This window comes from Miniopterus schreibersii, assembly GCF_964146895.1.
Source record: "Miniopterus schreibersii genome assembly, chromosome: 15".
NCBI classification, from domain to species: domain Eukaryota; kingdom Metazoa; phylum Chordata; class Mammalia; order Chiroptera; family Miniopteridae; genus Miniopterus; species Miniopterus schreibersii.
Genome location: NC_138115.1, coordinates 32,609,581 through 32,627,491, shown reverse-complemented (window position 1 = coordinate 32,627,491; position 17,911 = coordinate 32,609,581). Strand labels below are relative to the sequence as shown.

Here is a 17,911-nt window from a genome sequence, read left to right as displayed (position 1 = left end):
TTCCTTCTTAGTCCAAAAGAGAGGTTTCTATTTTATAGGGGTTAACAAGAAGATGCAAAGTTTTTGTTGTTGTTGTTTTTTAATTGGTGTTGCAGGAAATCTTCATTTAAATGTCATTGATGTTTGACAGAAAGAAACTTAAGTGGTTGTGGCTTTGGGGCACAATTTTTGTGGGAGTATGTCTCCTCAAGCAGGGAGGTACTATGACTTTGTCATCTACATGTTTTGGGCCTTCAAATTGGTACCTGGAATAGTGTATTCAGTAGGTGCTCAAAAATGTATTAATGTTGCTGGCCACTTTTAGCTTGCAAATTTCACTAAAAGAGACATTAAAAAAACCTTGTGTAAAATACCTGATTCCCTTAAGTTTGGGACATGGGGTAAACCTTGGCCAGGTAGCTCATTCCCTGCTTGGTATTGGCCCTTAGCACTGATCACACTGACATAATTATACATTTATTCCTTTATTGTCTCCTGCTACTAGATTGTAAGCTCCCTGACAGCAGGGAGTTTGTGTCTTTTGATCATAATGGCAACCCTGACACCTGTACAGTGTCTAAAACATGTTCAGTGCTCAGTAAATATTTGTTAGATGAGTAATGAACAGATGAATGAATGGCAGCTTGCTTTCTATAGTCTACAGTCTGCCCCAAACGTTAGGCTTCATCCCTGCTCCTTCCACTTTCCTCAGTCCCTTCCTGGGCCCCAATCCAAATGATCTCCCCCCTCATTCCCAACTCATCCATCCCTCCCATGATTTCATATTATTTCTTATCTGGGAAGCCCTTTCTTCCTTTCTGTGGCAAAATCTTCTTTCCTTGTTTGAAGAAATTCTGTTTATTATTAAGGCCCAGTATCAACTTCTCTATAAACCCATTCTGGCCCTTGCAGGCTGAAAATGGGATGACTTCTGTGCTCTTACAGAGTGTAACAGAGCTCTTTTCAGCTGCCAGAAGAAAAACACTGACGTTAATGGCCAGCACTACCCCTCTTTCTGTCCTAAACTGAACCTGAGCGCTCTGAGGTCATCAGATGGTCTCACTTCCTCTTGTTCTTCCGCTCCTGGGTTTTCACCTCCGTGGTTTCTCTTTTCACACACACACAAAAAACTGAGGAGCATTTTAGGCCCAGTTGGAGACCCCTCTGTTCACCTGAAGACGAGCATGGCATGAATTTCTGTGACTGTTTATTAAACAAATCCAAGTGTCTCTCCACACCTACAGGAATAGAGACATTCCCAAACGCTCACCACTGGTGGACCAAATAAGGAGAGGGTGTCTCTTTGCTGGAGACCTGTTTGTGGTTTTTTGTTTGTTTGTTTGTTTTTATGTTTTCATTGATTTTTTTAGAAAGAGAGGAAGTCTCAGGGAGAGAGAGAGAAACATCGATGAGAAACATCACTGGGCGGCCTCCTGCATGACCCCTACTGGGGATGGAGACCGAAATCTGGGCAGATGCCCTGATGGGGACTCAAACCTGCGACCTCTTGGTGCATGGGACACTCAACCACTGACCCACACTGGCTGGGTGATACCTCCTTGTTTTATATAATTCAGGGAGGGGGAGGCTTGCATTGCAAGTGTGTGACATCAGTGAGGAGGTGGGGTTACAAAAGGAGAGGTTGATTTTAATCCCTCAAAAGGAACCAGAGCATATCCAATAAGGCCCATTATAGAGGAATATGTAAATGCAGGCTCATCCTGACAGACACCTCTGTCCTCCTGCTTTCCTAGTTTCAGCCTCCTGTTTTACACGGCACCTGGGAAGCACAGAGGCTGTGATTTTTACCCAAGAACATTCACTTACAACTTGAGGAAGTGGTGGGCAGGAAAACACACAGTCTATTTCCCTCCCGTGTCAGGACTTAAACAAACTGCAAGGAGGTAGTAAAAACAAATCGAACAGGGAGTGTGGTTTCTAAGCAAAGCAGTCCTCAAGAGTTTTGTTAAGATGCCAGCCGTCACCCAACTGCCCACACTGGGCACCCTGTGATCAGGCCCCAGCCACGAAATTGCAGCTTTGATACAGGTGTGCCCTGAGCCACTCAAAGCCTGGCAAGGCAGAGACGGGTGCTTGGAAACCACATTACAGGCAAAATAAAATCATTATTTTTTTTCTGGCAGAGTTTCCAGACCTTTTTCTAAGCATTTATGTGCACATACATGTACCAACAAAAAAAATATAGTACTGCTGTGGTTATTTCTTTTTCTTATTTTAACTTCAGAACACTACTGGGATTAAAGCTATAGCTGGCCCAAGTCTCCTAAAAATAAGATAACAGAAGTTTGAGTTGACATTCCCTGTGTTCCATGGCGACATTTGAGGCACTCTATTGCTCTTAGATCTAAGATTAAGTAGAAACGCCTCTTGGAGGTGGTTGTTTAGAATGGTGAGGGTGGGGTTCCACCCGCTGAGGAGCATTTAGAGTCGGGGCTGACCTCACGTGTCTGGCTTTCGATCTCTGTCTCTCAGATTATTCACAGCTAGGATGTACCCGCTCAGTTACAGGCTCGCTTCCAAGCCACCGGAGAAACACTGGTGGCACTCTTGTCCCAAAGTAGCTCTTAATGGCTGTCTGGTCCCTGCCTGCATCCAGCACTGGAAAATCAAGGAACTTCAGAACGTCCTTCAAAGAACCGCTGACTCTCCATGGATGCAAAGAACAATGAGTACACGGGACCTTTTCAGAAACAGACCTACGGCGCACACCCGAATTACCCCCAGGAGCCAGGACGACCTCCTCCCACAGCCGACCTCAGTGCCAGCCTCTGAGGGTGGTGCCTTGCCCAAGGAATAACCCCCCCATCTTAGCTTCTGATAAGATCATCAGAGGCAGGTTTTCCAAGGTGGCTTCTCTCAGAAAGAAGCTCCTTTCTCAAGCAAGTTTGCCCTGCACACTCACAGAGCCGACGGGCCGCAGCCTCTGTGTGAAAGTGGCACGTCCTGCGTTCTGGCAGCGAAGGAGACATTAGCAGCGGCCGGTTGGCAATGCCCTTCCCGCTTTGCTAAGCTCATCCCATCTTGTGCTCCCCTGACATCACAGTGGTCCTGACATTTTATAACAGCACAGGCGTGCCCCTTCGATCTTTGGCCTTTTGTGATGTTGAGTTTGCCAGGGACGCTCTGGCTGCTTACTGGTTCTGGGTGGGCAGAAAACCTTACCAGTGCATAAATCCCCGGGCAGAGTGTGCCCATTAATAATAACAGGGGTTACCCTTGCTGCCTCTCTGCAAAGGCTGTACCCACCCACCCCGCCAGCCACCCACATCCCGGATCCATGATTTTCCATGTTTCCTGGCTGGGTAGGTAGGACCATCCCTCACCCATGGAAGCACAGGTGTCTGGGTGTGGAGCTGTGCCCAGCGGGGGCCGCGGCCCAGGGACAAGGATGCTGGCGTGGGGCGGGCGGCTCCTATGTGGGCGCGTTGCTGTTGCCTCTTCTGGTACAATCTTCAAGCGGATACAATGACCGAGATTCACCCAAGGCGAGAAACGGCTTTAGGCGTCTACAGACAGGGGTTTGAATGGGCCTTGAAACTAGTCCAGGGCCACTGGGTCCAGGCTTCTTTCGAAGGGTGACTTCGGGCAGTGGAAATGCCCCAAACTTTCCTTTTGCTTCTTCCATCCAGCCCATTTGCCTTAGACAAGGAGGGAGAAAGCTGCCGGAAAAGCAGGCAGGCGTCCCACGCCGGGCAGTTTGTGATCTGTCCGGGCTGCTAAGTGCAACAAGGGTGCGCGCTGGCTGCCCCGCTTCCCCCACGCCGGGGGTTCGGGGCGCCGGGTTTTTGTGACGGCGCCGCGGTCCCGGGGGAGGCGCGCGGCGGGCGGCGCGGGCGGGACGGGGCGGAGCGGCGGCGCCGCGCGCACGGGGCCGCGGAGCGGGGGCGCCGCGCCCACTTCCTCCGCTGCGCCTCGGCGAGGCACCCGCGCGGCCGGCGGCGCCTCGGGCTGTGGCTGCGGCGCTCGGCGACCCGCGGGGCTGTGGCGAGGCCGAGGCAGGGGCGGGGGCGGGGGCGGGCAGCGGCGGCCGACGGGCCGAAGCCCGCCGCCGGGTCGGCGTCCCGGCTGCCGGCATGGACGCGGCGCTGAAGCGCAGCCTCGCCGAGGAGCCGGCGGAGCTCCTGCCGCCCGCCCGGGACTTGCAGGAGGAGGAGGAGGAGCGGGAGGAGGCGATGGAACAGGAGCTGGAGGAGGAGGAAGAGGTGGACCCCCGGATCCAGGTAGCGCGCGGGGGGCGCCCCGGGCCCCGGCTCCGCGCCCGCAGCCGCCTCGCAGCCCCGGTGCCTGCGAGCTGCGGGCGAGAAGGGAGGGTCTGGAGCGTCGGTTCCGCCGGGTTCGCGGGGAGGCTGCAGTGCCCGCGTGAATGCGGCCTGACTCGATGGCGGGGATCCCCCGGCCCCCCGCAGACTCCGGGCAGGACCCTGGGGGAGCCGCAGCGGGCTCAGCCGTTCAGTGGATGTGCAACAAAGGGAAAAAGGGGGCGGGGGCGCCATGCGGATATGGGGTCCCCCCGCCGAGCTGCCGGCGCCGCGGGCACTGCCCGGCCTGCGGGCCCGCAGTGGAGGGGCGGCTGCGGTGGGCGTTGTCTGCCCTGCAGCGTGGCTGGCACCCGGGCCGGGCTCTGAGTCCACCTGGCGCAGGTGCCCGGCCTGAGCCTGCCTGCTTTTGGTTAATTCATTGTTAGCAAACTGAAGGGTTTATTGGCACCGCTGGCTCAGCCTTGCAGTTGGCCTCACAGGTTTAAAGCCCAGCTTTGCGGTGTTACGAGGTCGAGTGTGAGCAGAAATCAGCAACAGCCTCTGTGCAGAGCTGACGCGGGGAGAAGGCGAGGGGATGGCCTGGCGCTCTGCACCTCCATTTCTAAGGGAGACGATTAAAAAACAATTTCCAAGCCTAGATCCAGGGGTGACAGTTTAACCTCTTCACCCTCCGAGCAAAAAGCACAGGGAATCCTTTCTCCAGGACCCGTTTTTCTACCCTTTCCCTAAATCGTTTTAAAAAATACATTGCTTTTAAGTATGTTTTTCAGTTCCTGGAGCCCTAATTGGTTTTTCAGTGCACAGGTCAATGAAAAGCTCATTTAACTCAGCTGTTTCGATTTCATTGAATTGTTTTTGGCAGATTAGCAAGATAAAGGTGGGAAATGTTGGCATTAGAAATATTATTAATTAAAATCATCAGTTTGAACTACTGCTACCTTGCTTTCTTGGTACAGGAATTCTATTAACAAGACCCTTTGTTTGCAGAGTAAAATGAGTTAACTTCATGCTGGGTACTCTTACAGAATTTCATTTTGTAAATGTTTATTTAAAGGTATTTTTTGTTTTCTCAGAGCAGTTTTTTTAAAAAAATACCTAGGGCGATTGAATAATTGGCCGTTGGAAAAGAAAAGATTTTCATCTTTATAGAAAAATACTCAGCCACAATGAGTTAATGGCAGAATTCTGCCCTTGATTGAAAACGTTTCACTGGGTTTATACTTTTGGCTTGGCCTTGTTTATTTTCTTTTATTGTTTTTTCTGCAAAGTTCTTGCTGTAAGGCAGAAGGCACTGTTTTGATTCGGTCCCTAAACCATTTGTAACAGGTGGGTTTACCCGAAAGCTCAAACCTGGAATTTGACCTTCTAAGAAAAGACAAATTCCTGGGACCTTATGACATTTCAAATCCAGATAAAGTTTTCAGAAATGCTGACATTCATTTGCTCATCCAGCCAAGGCTCAAGTATTTTCCTTGAGAATACTGACTCGTCCCTCTTCTCACTAATTGTGCTGGGGTAATTTTGCAGGTAATGGGCTGAGTCATACTGGAAACAAAAGACAATCCCTTAAATCTTTGCTCTCCCTCTTTTCTTTGTTAGGGAGAATTGGAGAAGTTAAATCAATCCACCGATGACATCAACCGGCGGGAGACTGAACTTGAGGTACAGAAAGCCAGGTCCCTGTTCTTGTTGAAGTGGTGTCAGTCTCACTGACACCAGAATGGTTAATTTTGTTTTAGTAGCTGGAGGGTGATTGCTGGCGTCCCCTCCTCGAAGTTGAGCAATAGCCTGCTGCCTGACAGAATAAAGTACACCACTGAGCCCAGCTTGTGGGTGGAACACATATGGATCCAATTTCACATGTTGTTTTTCATCATGGAAGCTCCGTGAGGCCAAAACCAAGGGCTTTATACACGCGTAAGCCCTAAAGTTAATGTGTCTGTGGAAAAGCTAAAGAATGGAGGGGAAAATGAGCTGAACTCTTTCATGGAGAGAAATAAATGAGCTCACAAAATCTCTTCAATATTTTCGGGCGGTTCCTTACACTGTACTTGGAAACACTGTGTTTCCTCAGACTTAAACCTTTTTTGACTTTCCTGCTCTAATAATTCACCCACTTCTACTTCGCTGCTCATGTCTTTCTTGTCTGCTTGTGTGGAGAATATAATTATCTTAAAGGTAAGGAAAAGCTGTTTAGACTGGGAAGGGCTTTCCTGCTGGGAAGAATCTTGAGAGACTAGAACTGGATTTGAATTTCATGAACATCTTCCAACCTGAGTAAACAGATTAGCATTCTTCACGGCTACCAATTAGTCCCCATGCCTTTTCAGTAGTGGTTGGTTTTACCATCCATCAGCAGATTTGATTTGAACAACCCCCACATATATCCCAGAGCCTGTGAATGACTCCGTCAGAGCTGAAGGAATGCAGGGAGCTGTTGGGAGGACCTAGTTCTGTAGCAGGAGAAATAGCAGGGAAGGTCAAGGGAAAGGGCAGGAAACATCTGGTCCCTAAGAGTCAGGGTGCAGGAGATAGGGATATTATCTGCCAGCAGTACCCTGGCAACCTCGATTTCTGACTGCTTACCATGCTGAGCCCTGCAGGTACCACATCTGGATGTAGGTGTGGGGATTAACAGCTTGTTTTCTGAGCTGTGTGTGAAGGGTTAACACTTCTCTTGCGACTGTAGGTATCTATGAACACTGGCTGCCCTTCTCCCCCAAGTGGATCTGAGTGTTTATTTAAATTCTTTTCACTTAGGATGAATCAAGTCTTTTTGTTGGGCAATTGAAACCTTTCAGAGTCTCAGATTTGTAATACATGAAACAAAACCCAAAGCCCAACCATTTTATAGGGATTTACAAAATGTTTTTACAAGCTTTATCTCATCCCATCCTGTCACAACAGGCTAAAGCCGTGCTGCCCAATATGGGCACGTGCGGCTATTTGAATTTACATTAAATTAATTGAAATGAAATAAGATTAAAAATTCAGTTCCTCAGTCACAGTAGCCACATTTTAAGAGCTCAGTAGCTACTGAGTTGGACAGAACAGAGAACATTTCCACCATTCTAGAAAGTTCTAGTGGACAGCCTGTGCCTGGAGAGCATGGGAGGTGGTGAGTACCTCTTCAGGTGAGGACACGGAGGCCCAGTGTCCTCTCGGTTCAGTGACATTGTGGAGCCAGGTCATTTTCCATATCCCCTCCAGCTCTCATATTCTACCATCCCAAGTATGAATAGACAAGTTGGAAATAGTGTTTATTTTTTTCAAAGGACTGATTGATTCATTCATTCAACAAATATTTGTATGCCTATGCTATGCTGGCCACTGTTCTGGTAGTGCTTACTTACCTTCTGGGGGTAAAATTGTTTTCATCTGTTAAACTCTTTTTAGCCCCGATTTCCGAATCCTTTTCCTGAATACACTTAGGTATTTATGTGTCACAGGAAGCCATGGGACAGGTGTTTCCTGCCTTGCTCTGGAGTGCGCTTGGCAGCGGTGAAGAGAGGTGGTGAGAGCTGGCCTGTGTCGCTGGCTGACCTTTTCATGGTATTATTATAACCAAGAGAGACTCAGAAATATAACGCAAGCTACACAAGCAATTAAAACTTCCCTAGTAGCCATATTAAAAAGTAAAAAGAAACAGCTGGAGTTAATTTTGATCTATTTCGTTGGACTCTGAATGTTCCAGATAGTATAATTTTAACATGGGATCAATATTAAAAGCCTTGATATATTCTACAGTTATTTTTATGTGAACTCTTCAAAATCGTGCATATTTTACACCTAGAGCACATCTCAGTCTGGACAGGCCGCTCAGCAGCTACATGTGGCACCAGGCAACCCAGGTCCAATAGGTGCTTCCTGTCAGTCTCCCAAAGGGACAGAGGGATTTCACGCTCAGTGCGGGGCTCTCTGGACACTTGTCATGCTCCCGGAGCCCGGAGGAGATCATGGTGTCGCTGTGTGTCTGTGGTGGGCTGTTCTCTCCTTCAGTCAAGCCCTGGGCACCAGCCTTGCGTCAGGCACCTTTTTGGGCCACTGCAGACACTTGGGTGAACAAGACAAAGGTCTTGCCCTTGCGACTTTACATTTTGGTTGAGGGTGAGGAGTAGAGAGGTGGCTGATAATTACCGATTGTAATAACTACAGTAAAAGAGGGATGCGACAGGCTGTAAGAGAGGAGTCACTGGGAGATGGCTGAGCAGAAGCCTGCAGAACTCAAGTCCATGTGCAAAGTGTAGCAGATGGCATGCACAGCGGGGGTGGCAGAGGGGTGTGTGCCAGAGGATGTGGGACAGGAAGCAGAGCTTTTGATATACGGTTGATTCTCATTATTTGTGGTAGTTGTTTTCTGTAAAGTCACGGTGAAGACTGAATTAGTGAATCCTGAACCATGCTCCCAGGACCCTAACCCACATTAGGTTCCTGCAGCCTCTAGTCACGTTTTTGACAACGGAGCAATGCATAATTTTGTTTTATGTGTGCTTCTGTTTAAAGACACCTTATTTAATATCTGTCGTTGACTCATTAATGTTGAACTCATGGGCAACAGCACAAAGACTCATGCCTGATTGAAGCCTGTTTAACACACGAGCTCTCTGTAAGACCCGTCACACGGAACAGCTCTTCAGCACTAGGCTTGGCCATTTTGAACAGCAGAATCCCCAACAAAAAGCACGCAGTGCAAAAAACGTGGCACTAAATGGACCGGGTAAAGGACACTTGTTTACAGTATGAGAGCTGAAACCAGAAGGCGGAGGGTCTCTTTGCTTGACCTCGTCTGGGAGCATGTGCACTGGGTTACTCAGTTGTTTTGCCACTCTGTGCATGTCCACAAATGACTGTAGAAGCCCCATGGGTGTTGACTTGGAGTTATGAGTAAATTTTAATGAGTGTGGAATCTGCAAATAATGAGGATTGATGGAAATAATTTCAAAGCCTCTAGAGGAGGGTCTTATGCTGTCCACGTTTCCTTTCCCTTTACTTTTTGTTTATGATCTGGAGTGCCCAGCACCCCTCCTGACTGTCTAAAGGGAACTGGTGACCAGGTATGTGGTGGCTGCTATGTCACTCGCAGAACGTGGCTTGGCCGTCTCTGGGCAGCCGTAGGCCAAGGTGCAGGTCTGGATTCACCTTTATCTCATTCCCTGTCTCAGCTCTTTAAGTCGGAGATTACCAGGAGGCCCCTGGATGCGGGCCACCTGCATGTCATCAGTTGGATATCTGCCTCTTCCTGCAACCTCCCTTTGCCTCTGACCTTGTTTGAACAGTGCTGTGTCCCCTTTGCACTCTGATTGCTATCTCGAGGGCCAACCTTTTCAAGCTGCTGAAGGGAGTGACCTTTTAACCAGAGAGGCTCTTGGATATAAGCCTGATATTTCAAGTTAAGAAAGTAAATGTATTTTCCCACAGACCCATCCTTGAGTATTTATTGAGCACCTACAATGCGCTAAGGGCGGTTTTAGGTGATGGGGAGAAGAGAATGTCCTGACGCTTACATTACGGAAGCGGAGGACATGCACTTAACACTGAACGTCATGGTAGTTACGTGGTGATGAATGCTAAGGAGGAAAACAAGTCAGGAAGGGGCCTCGGCAGTGTGGGTGTTTGTGGGAGAGGGGAGAGGTACAGTGTTATATATGGTGGGTGGGGAAGACTTCCTCAAAGGCAGGTATGGAGAGAGCGCCTCCGGGACGTGTGGGGAAGAGCATTCCAGCCAGAGGGAATGGCCAGTGCTAAGCTGGAGGTGCAGGCTGGCTGAGGACCGGGCAAGGGGCAACCAGTTTGCTGGGGGTGGGCTGAGCGGTGGACAGAAGAGGAGAGTCGGGGAGAACTGGGACTGGGCCATTCAGGTGAGGCCATGTGGGGAAGTGTGCTGAGGAGGCAGGGGAGGGAGAGGAGGAGGAAGATGAGGAGGGACATAGGGTGGACACAGGCCTAGCTGCCCACATACAGCTTTTCTGGCTCCCACTGATCAAAAGCTGCCTCTTCCAGCCTGCCCTTCTCCCGGGGGGCAGAGCAGTGAGTGGCAAACGTTCATGCTCTGTCCCTCACTGTTTGGGTGGGGACGGTTGGAGAAGCATTTGATTCTAGACATCTGTGTTCCCCAAACGTGCAGAAGGCCTGCACCCAGAACCTGCTCCCCCCCTCCACCAGAACCAGCAAACGTTTTCTCTTAAAAATAAAGTTTGAGCTTGGAAACTCAGGGGTGGGAGAGGAAAGGGAGGGGTGAATTGGAAGCAATTGCACTTGTAAGAATTTATCCTAAGGGAATAATTTAATGTTCATTGCAGCATTGTTTAAAAATGTTGGGAAATTAGCTCTGGGCAGTGCGACTTGGTTGAGCATTGTCCTGTGCTCCAAAAGGTTGCTGGTTTGATCCCCGGTCAGGGCACATGCCTCTGCTGCAGGCTTGATCCCCTGTAGGAGGCGTGCAGGAGGCAGCCGATCCATGTTTTGCTCTCACATCAGTGTTTCTCTTTCTTTCCCTTTCCCTTCCTCTCTCTAAAAATCAATAAGAAAGTTAGGGGAAGAGAGAAATTCTTTCTTGAAAGAATAGTGTTGACACATCTTAGCACTTTACCCTTCAAGACCCATGTGGTGTGGTATGTACATGGTGTGTGTGTGTGTGTTGTTTGTGGGTGGTGTGTATGGGTTGTGTGATGTGTGAGGCTGGTGTGGGAGTGTATTGGGTGTGTGCTGTGCATGAGAGTGTCTGTTGTGCATGATGAATATGGTTTGTGTGTGATGCGTATTGTGTATGTGTGGGGTGTGTGTGGTATGTGGTGTGTGGTGTGTGGTGTGTGTGGTATATGTGGTGTGTATGTGATGTGTGTGGTGTGTGGTGTGCACTTGGAGAAGGCCCTATAAGACTTCAGCTGTGTTTTGGTGAAAGTACTAGAGAATATTTGAAGTGATAAATGGATGAGGGAAAGTGAGAAATAACTGTTCCTTGAAACTGGCACCAAGTTCCAGGCCTGTGGCAGGCTGCCCAGTCCAGGCTGGACGGGGCCCTGACCTCTGTACTCAGGTGAGATCTGGTTCAAGTAAACATTGGCCTAGAGGCATTCATGTCACAAACACACAGCCTGTCCTGTAGACTGAGTCCTGTGTGGGTCCCTCAACTAAACCCCTGCCCTGGACGAGCTCACCCACTCCTGGATTCGAGCATGTACTTATGGAGTGAGAGGCCTGTGCGGGCCCTTCTGGAAGCCAGGGGGGACTTTGTGGAATAGGAGGCATCAGAGTTGAGGCCTGAAGACCCAGGTCATTTGGGAGGGTCCGTTAACATCCTGAGTAGCCTAGAAGTGGGGAGAGAGAGCTGACAGTATAGACATCACCCGCAGCTTGATCAGTGTTGTTATGATTCTGGCCATTGGCTGATGGTAAAGACAGACATACCTGAGGTCTTTGGTGGGTGCCTCTGTGACCCAAGCGGGGGCTGCTGGGGCTGTCTTCACAGCCCTGACCTGAAGTGTGGCCATCAGAAAGGTAAGTCTTTGGGCCTTCTGCTTCAGTGACAGTCCCCCCACACCACTGCTGGGATGCCAAGGGACACTAACTTTTGACCCAGCAATTGTACTTGTAAGAATTTATCCTAAGGGAATAATTTAATGTTCATTGCAGCATTGTTTAAAAATGTTGGGAAATTAGCTCTGGGCAGTGCGACTTGGTTGAGCATTGTCCTGTGCTCCAAAAGGTTGCTGGTTTGATCCCCGGTCAGGGCACATGCCTCTGCTGCAGGCTTGATCCCCTGCAGGGGTGTGCAGGAGGCAGCCGATCCATGTTTCGCTCTCACATCAGTGTTTCTCTTTCTTTCCCTTTCCCTTCCTCTCTCTAAAAATCAATAAGAAATCTTTTTTTAAAATGTTGGGAAATTATAAATCTGCATGACTATCAATAGGGGGATTGGTTAAATAAGTGAATACAGTGCACACCCCATGGTTGATAGAATCTAGGCCTTAAAATGATGACGCAGCCTGTTAATAACATAGAAGGACATCTAAATGGGAAAAAGCAGGTTCCAGAAGAGCAAGTAGTCTGGTGCGAATCTTCCTTGAACTATGTCTGTGTGCATAAAAGTGCCTGGAGAAGATTACACACCAGTTATACCTGAGGTGAAATGAGTGATATTTGTTGTCTCTATATTTTCTGAATTATTTGCGTAGAATTTGTACTACTTTATAGTCAGGGAAAACAAGCCAACCCCAAAGCCATGGGGAAGGGGTAGGTGGAGGGTCTTGGCATCAGGTAACATAGGGCGGTGTTGGGTTAGAATGTGAGGTCTGCTGACTTTTAGGGGCACTTGGTCCCTTGGAGCCTGGCAAGGACCACACACAGCCTCAGCATGACAGGAACTTGTTAGAATTAGACCATCCTTGGCCCCACCCATAATCAGAATCTCTGGGGTGTGGGGCCTGGAGGCTGTCTTAACCTGCACTCCCTGTCTCATGCCCTTGCTAGCACCCTTACCCGCCTCTGGTGTATGTTCCTCAGGCTGTATTATGGTCATTTGTTTACATGTCTGGCTCCCCTACAAGATCTGGCTCCTGGAGGGAGGGGCTCAGCCTCCCCATCTTTTGTCCACAGCATCTCATGCGGCGTCTGCGCACAGGGGTACGGTGAGTGTCAGAATTAACGGATGTCAGTTTTTGCTTAGAATCAAGAGCCCTTGTGGACTTGGTGTTTTCATCCTGAAAAACAGACGGGTCCCTCTTCTCCAGTGCTGGCTCTGAAATTGCATTAGTCCCCAGGCTGTTGTCAGGCAGGGCCATCCCTGGGCACAATTGTGAGATTTAGAAAGTACCACCTGTGTCCTTCCCCTCCTCAGAGTCCCGCACTTAGGGAGGTCTTAGCTCATGAAGGTCTAAGATTCTGCCCTGCTTGGAGAAGTTGGCATTTTAAGAGTGGTCTTTCACATTGAGAAAGGATGGCATGTGTGAATATGGACCAGTGGTCATGATCAATTTAGTGGAAGAAAGATTAGGTAATACAAATATAGAGTGTACGTTAAACTCTGTGTAGAGAATATATAAAACCATGTATACAGTAAGAATATGTGCCTCTGAGAAACCAGAGGTCTAGAACACAGTGATTCATAGTGTGGTCCACAGACAATGAACTGCTTGTTACCAGTTAAGGTGAAATACATTGAGAGTAAGAGTTTAGAAACTTAAAAAAAATAAGTGACATTGCTGGGTGATCCGAGTGGCATTTCACTTTTCTAGTTGATTTTTATATATTCTACAGAAGTGTTAATTCACAGTGGGTTGGGGTTGGGGGACACTCATTTCCACATAGTTTGAGAAGCATGGCTCTGGGAAAATGTACCCTCAGATGTTACTAGTGGTAGTTGCTAGTTGCTAACAATGCTGGCGATTTTTATTTTTCAGTTCTTGACGTTTTCTAAATTATTTACAATGACAGTATTTTATCACATTCATAGGCAGGGAATGGGGGTGGAGAGAATGAAGCATTTTCATAAAAAGATGTCTTTATGAGTCAAATAAATGAATTTCTATGAAAGGAATTTTAGGAACTATGAAGGCTGGTGGGAAAAAGTTTTCAGATTGGTAGTCTCTGCCTTAATTGTAGCTAAATCCTCATGTTGGTGGGCTTGCCGAGTGAATTACTCTATTGTCAAGCTCTCATTGTGGTAATTCATGGAGGGATGAAAAGTGCCTTAAAGGCATTTTAGGATTGTCTGCAGCCAAGAAGCCCTCATTTATGAAATACAAAAAAAATCACCAAGATATAATAGTGAAAACATTTCAAATATTAAGAATATTTAGATATTCAAACTCGGTTACTATGTGAGTTTGAGTATTTGCGTCATTTCTAAATGGATAGACTTGGCATATACAGGCTGTTTTGCACTCATTCACTTGTAAGCACATTAACAAAATGTTATTAGTATGGGCTGTTGAGTAGAACATAGAAATAACTATCTGATATCTAATATTGACTCTGCTGCCTTAAAAAAATCAATGTGTCTTCCTTTTAAACTATAAAGGCCAATGAGATAATACACAGGCTTTCCTGGCCCCTCGGCTGGAACCCATCCTAGGAACACAGACTCTTGTTGTAGTCAGGCAAACTTTTGTGCAGTGACACATGACTGCCCCTAGGCATATCAAAGATGCCTTCCCTCTTCCTGAGGTGTCCCCTCATCAAAAGGAGATTGGCTGTGGGGCCGATGGGTTTGTTGCTGTCCCAGTCGTTGATAGAATCTTCAAACTGACCAGGCAGCAAAGAGCTGTAGTCCCTATGTTCTTTTTCATTTTATTTTATTAAAAAAATTTTTTTTATAGAATTTATCGGGGTGACTTTATTTAATAAAATTATATAGGTTTCAGGTGTACAGTTCTGTAGTACATCATCTGTATATTGTGTCGTGTGCTCGCCACCCAAGTCAAGTCTCCTCCCATCACCGTTTCTCCCCCCTTCACTCTCTCCTGCCTCCCCCACCCCTTTCCCTCTGGCAATCACCACACTGTTGTCTGTGTCTATGAGGTTTTGCGTTTTTTGTGTTTTTTTTTTATCCCTTTTTCACCCAGCCCTTCAACCCACCTCCCCTCTCACAGCTGTCAGTCTGTTTTCTGTATCTATGAGTCTGTTTCTGTTTTGTTTGTTCATTAGATGCCCCATATAAATGAAATCATACGGGAATTGTCTCTGTCGGACTGGCTGATTTGACGTAGCACGATGCTCTCTAGGTCCATCCATGCTGCTGCAAGAGATTCCCTTCTTTTTTGATGGCCGAGTAGCATTCCATTGTGTCACCGTGCCACCGCCTTTGGACCCGCTCACCCACCGATGGGCACTTGGGCTACTTGAGCTGCTGTGTGTCCTTCTGAGAGTTTATGCAGGGACCTTTAACGTAGCAGTGTGTGTGTGTGTGTGTGTGTGTGTGTGTGTGTGTTGGCTGGCTCAGTTACACATCTGTTGACCCCCATCCTTTGGCAGGCATCCCAGTTATCTTTGCCCAGCCCTCCTCTTTGAGAGTTACTTCATCTGCCTATGGCCACATAGATGTTTCCACAGTGAAGGACTGTCGCTTTTATGCGAAGCATCCTAACCAAGGGTTTCGCGTTCATTCGCAAAGCAGCTCTTAGTTCAGAGAACCAGCCTCTTTCATTTCCTTAAAGGAAGGTGGAAAAGTTTTGTTCTATTCTTGCCTGATTTTTTTCCTTTGCTGTTTTTTGCTGGCTTATCTGAGAGATATTATTAATGTTTGCTGTGACAGAAAGAAACTGCTAGAGGGGAGACAATGAGAGGAACATCCGCTGTTTATTGTCACTGTAGCCAAGCCCACTTAGGAGAAACTCTTTCAGTGTTTGGCATCAGACTCAACCAAAGCGTGATGCGTGGGGCTTGGTTGCCTTCATCCACGCTACCCTCTGTTGGCAGCATCGCAAAAGGATTCAGCTTCATCCTGATAGGTTAGAAGTCTGCAGATTTGAGGTTCTCCTTTTTCCCTGGTTTTCGGTTCTATTGGAAGAAGAGATGAAATGGATATTTTCTTTCCTCTTTGTTCTGGTTACTATTTCTATCTAACAGATTACACGAGAACTTCATGACTTAAAACCACTGCTTTATTTTGTCCATGATTTGTGGGGCAGGAATTTGGAGAGGGCTCAGCTGGGCGGTTCTTGCTTGAGGGGGTCTCTGATGCAGTTGGGGTCCGATGTCAGCTGGGGCTGTGGTCATCTGAAGACTCGACTGGACTGGACATCTGTGTCTGGCAGTGGACGCTGGCTCTTCGTTGGCAACTCAGCTGGGGTTGTCATCTAGACTGCTTACGTCTGACCTTTCCAGCAGGCAGTCTCAGGCACTCTGACCTCTTTAGGGTGTCTGGCTTCCCCCACTGTGAGCATCCTGACATGACCAGGTGGAAGCATTCTGGTCTTTTCTATCTGAGCCTTGAAAGTCCCATAGCAGCACCTCTGTCGTATTCTATTGGTCCAAGCATCCTGAGCTCACCCAAATTCAAGAGGAGGGGGCATAGACTCCATCTCTTGATGGCCGTAGTGCCAAAGATGTTCGAGCCCCATTTGAAAACTGCCACACTCATGGTGATGATATAGGCACAGTGACTCGTTTTGAGGCCTGCCGGACATCTGTTTGCATTCGCTTCATAAACAACCACATTTCACAGTGCCCTTTCGAGTTGCTTTAATGGTTAACCAGCCAGCAAAGCAAGGACTTTGGTTAGTACTCCCAGTGACCCTAAAACCAGTAACAATAAAAAAAAAGCAAGAGGGAGCAGTGTTTAGCAGAGCCGCAGATTGTGTGATAGGGAATTCTTTACCGCTTTGCCCACTTCTTAAACATTTTGTCTTAGAGAAAATGATGCCAGGGCTTTAATGCTTATTAGGAAAAATTAGTGGAACCCAGAGCCAAAAGTACAGTAGCTAGGCAGATACTTTGTAAATTCAGGGGGAAGGTTCTGAAGCTCTTTGGGCAGCTCTTGACATGCTACTTTCTCTCTCTGCCACTGGTTTTGCCAGCATCTCCACTGGGGAAGTAGAATCTTGGTATTACATGCATTTACTAGAAATTGCATCTATTCCCTAGGTTGGAACTTGTTAAAGCAAACCACACTTTAATGTTATGAAATGTGGAGGTCAACAACAAAAGTAGGAAAACTTATGGTGGAACTGATAGAGGCTTAAATTACAAAGCATGTGGTGGTAGAAAACATGGCCTTTGAGTTCAGGAGAGCTGGGTTTGAATTCTCCCCTCCTTTGTCGGCTGTGCAGTCATGGCATGTGTTTAGCTTTTCTGGGTTGTAATTTACTTCTCTCTAAAATGGTGAGGGCAATACCTATCTTGCAGTGCTGTTAAGGATTATATAAGGTGATGTTTGAAAAGTGCCGGGCACGTAACCTAGCGTAGAATGTTTAACAAAAGTTGGTCCTTTCCTTTCTGCCCTTTTCTCTTTATTGAATAATGGCTCCTACATAAAAATCACTATTTATCGATAGCTTATTATATGCTAAGCATTGTGCTCAGTTCTCACAACAGCTCTTGAGGACACTGATGAGAAACGGAGGCACTGAAAGATTGAATTGGTTCTCTCAGGTCACATGGCCAATGGGTGGGGAGCCAAGATTTGAACCCAGGATCTGAGGCTGGAGCTCATGTCCTTAGGTAGTTTTGGGATTTGTGTATATTCTGAAGTCTTCATTGAGGGGGTGAGATGAAAGAATGCTGGTCTAGGATTTAGGGGACCAGGCTTTCAATCTTTGCCCTGACACTCACCAAGTATACATCCTTGGGAGAGGAGCTTTACCTACTTCAGTTATTTACTCTGTGCAGTGGTGAGCATCTGAGCTGAGGGGCAAAGCCTTTTCTAGCCCTGATATTGTATGACTGAGATTTTGATTTTAATCCAGCCTCATGCTGAATGAATTATGAATCATCCTTAGTCCTGATGATACAGAAAATACAAAAGGTCTTACTTAGGTCAATCTATGCTGCAGTTACTACTTAAAATTTTACTTTTAGTGAAGCAATGCTTGCACATAGTTTCTTTTTTAAAGAAGCCCTGGAAAAGTTTTAATGAAAAATGAAAGTTCTCTGCCTAATTTCTTCCCACCCCCAGTTCTACTCCAGGAAGCAACCACTTTTAACATTTTTAGATG

The 17,911-nt window shown here is 47.4% G+C and overlaps 1 protein-coding gene across 1 annotated transcript in view; it reads left to right on the top strand.

The window, feature by feature from the left end:
* The first annotated feature begins 3,881 nt into the window (after positions 1–3,881).
* The window catches only part of SH3BP5 (SH3 domain binding protein 5), a 58,048-nt gene continuing 44,018 nt past the window's right edge, over positions 3,882–17,911 (top strand). Inside the window, exons 1-2 of the mRNA XM_081159543.1 lie at positions 3,882–4,220; positions 5,859–5,921. Coding sequence (XP_081015669.1) covers positions 4,074–4,220; positions 5,859–5,921 — 210 coding nt within the window. The 5' untranslated portion in view covers positions 3,882–4,073. The remainder of the gene's footprint in view (positions 4,221–5,858; positions 5,922–17,911) is intronic.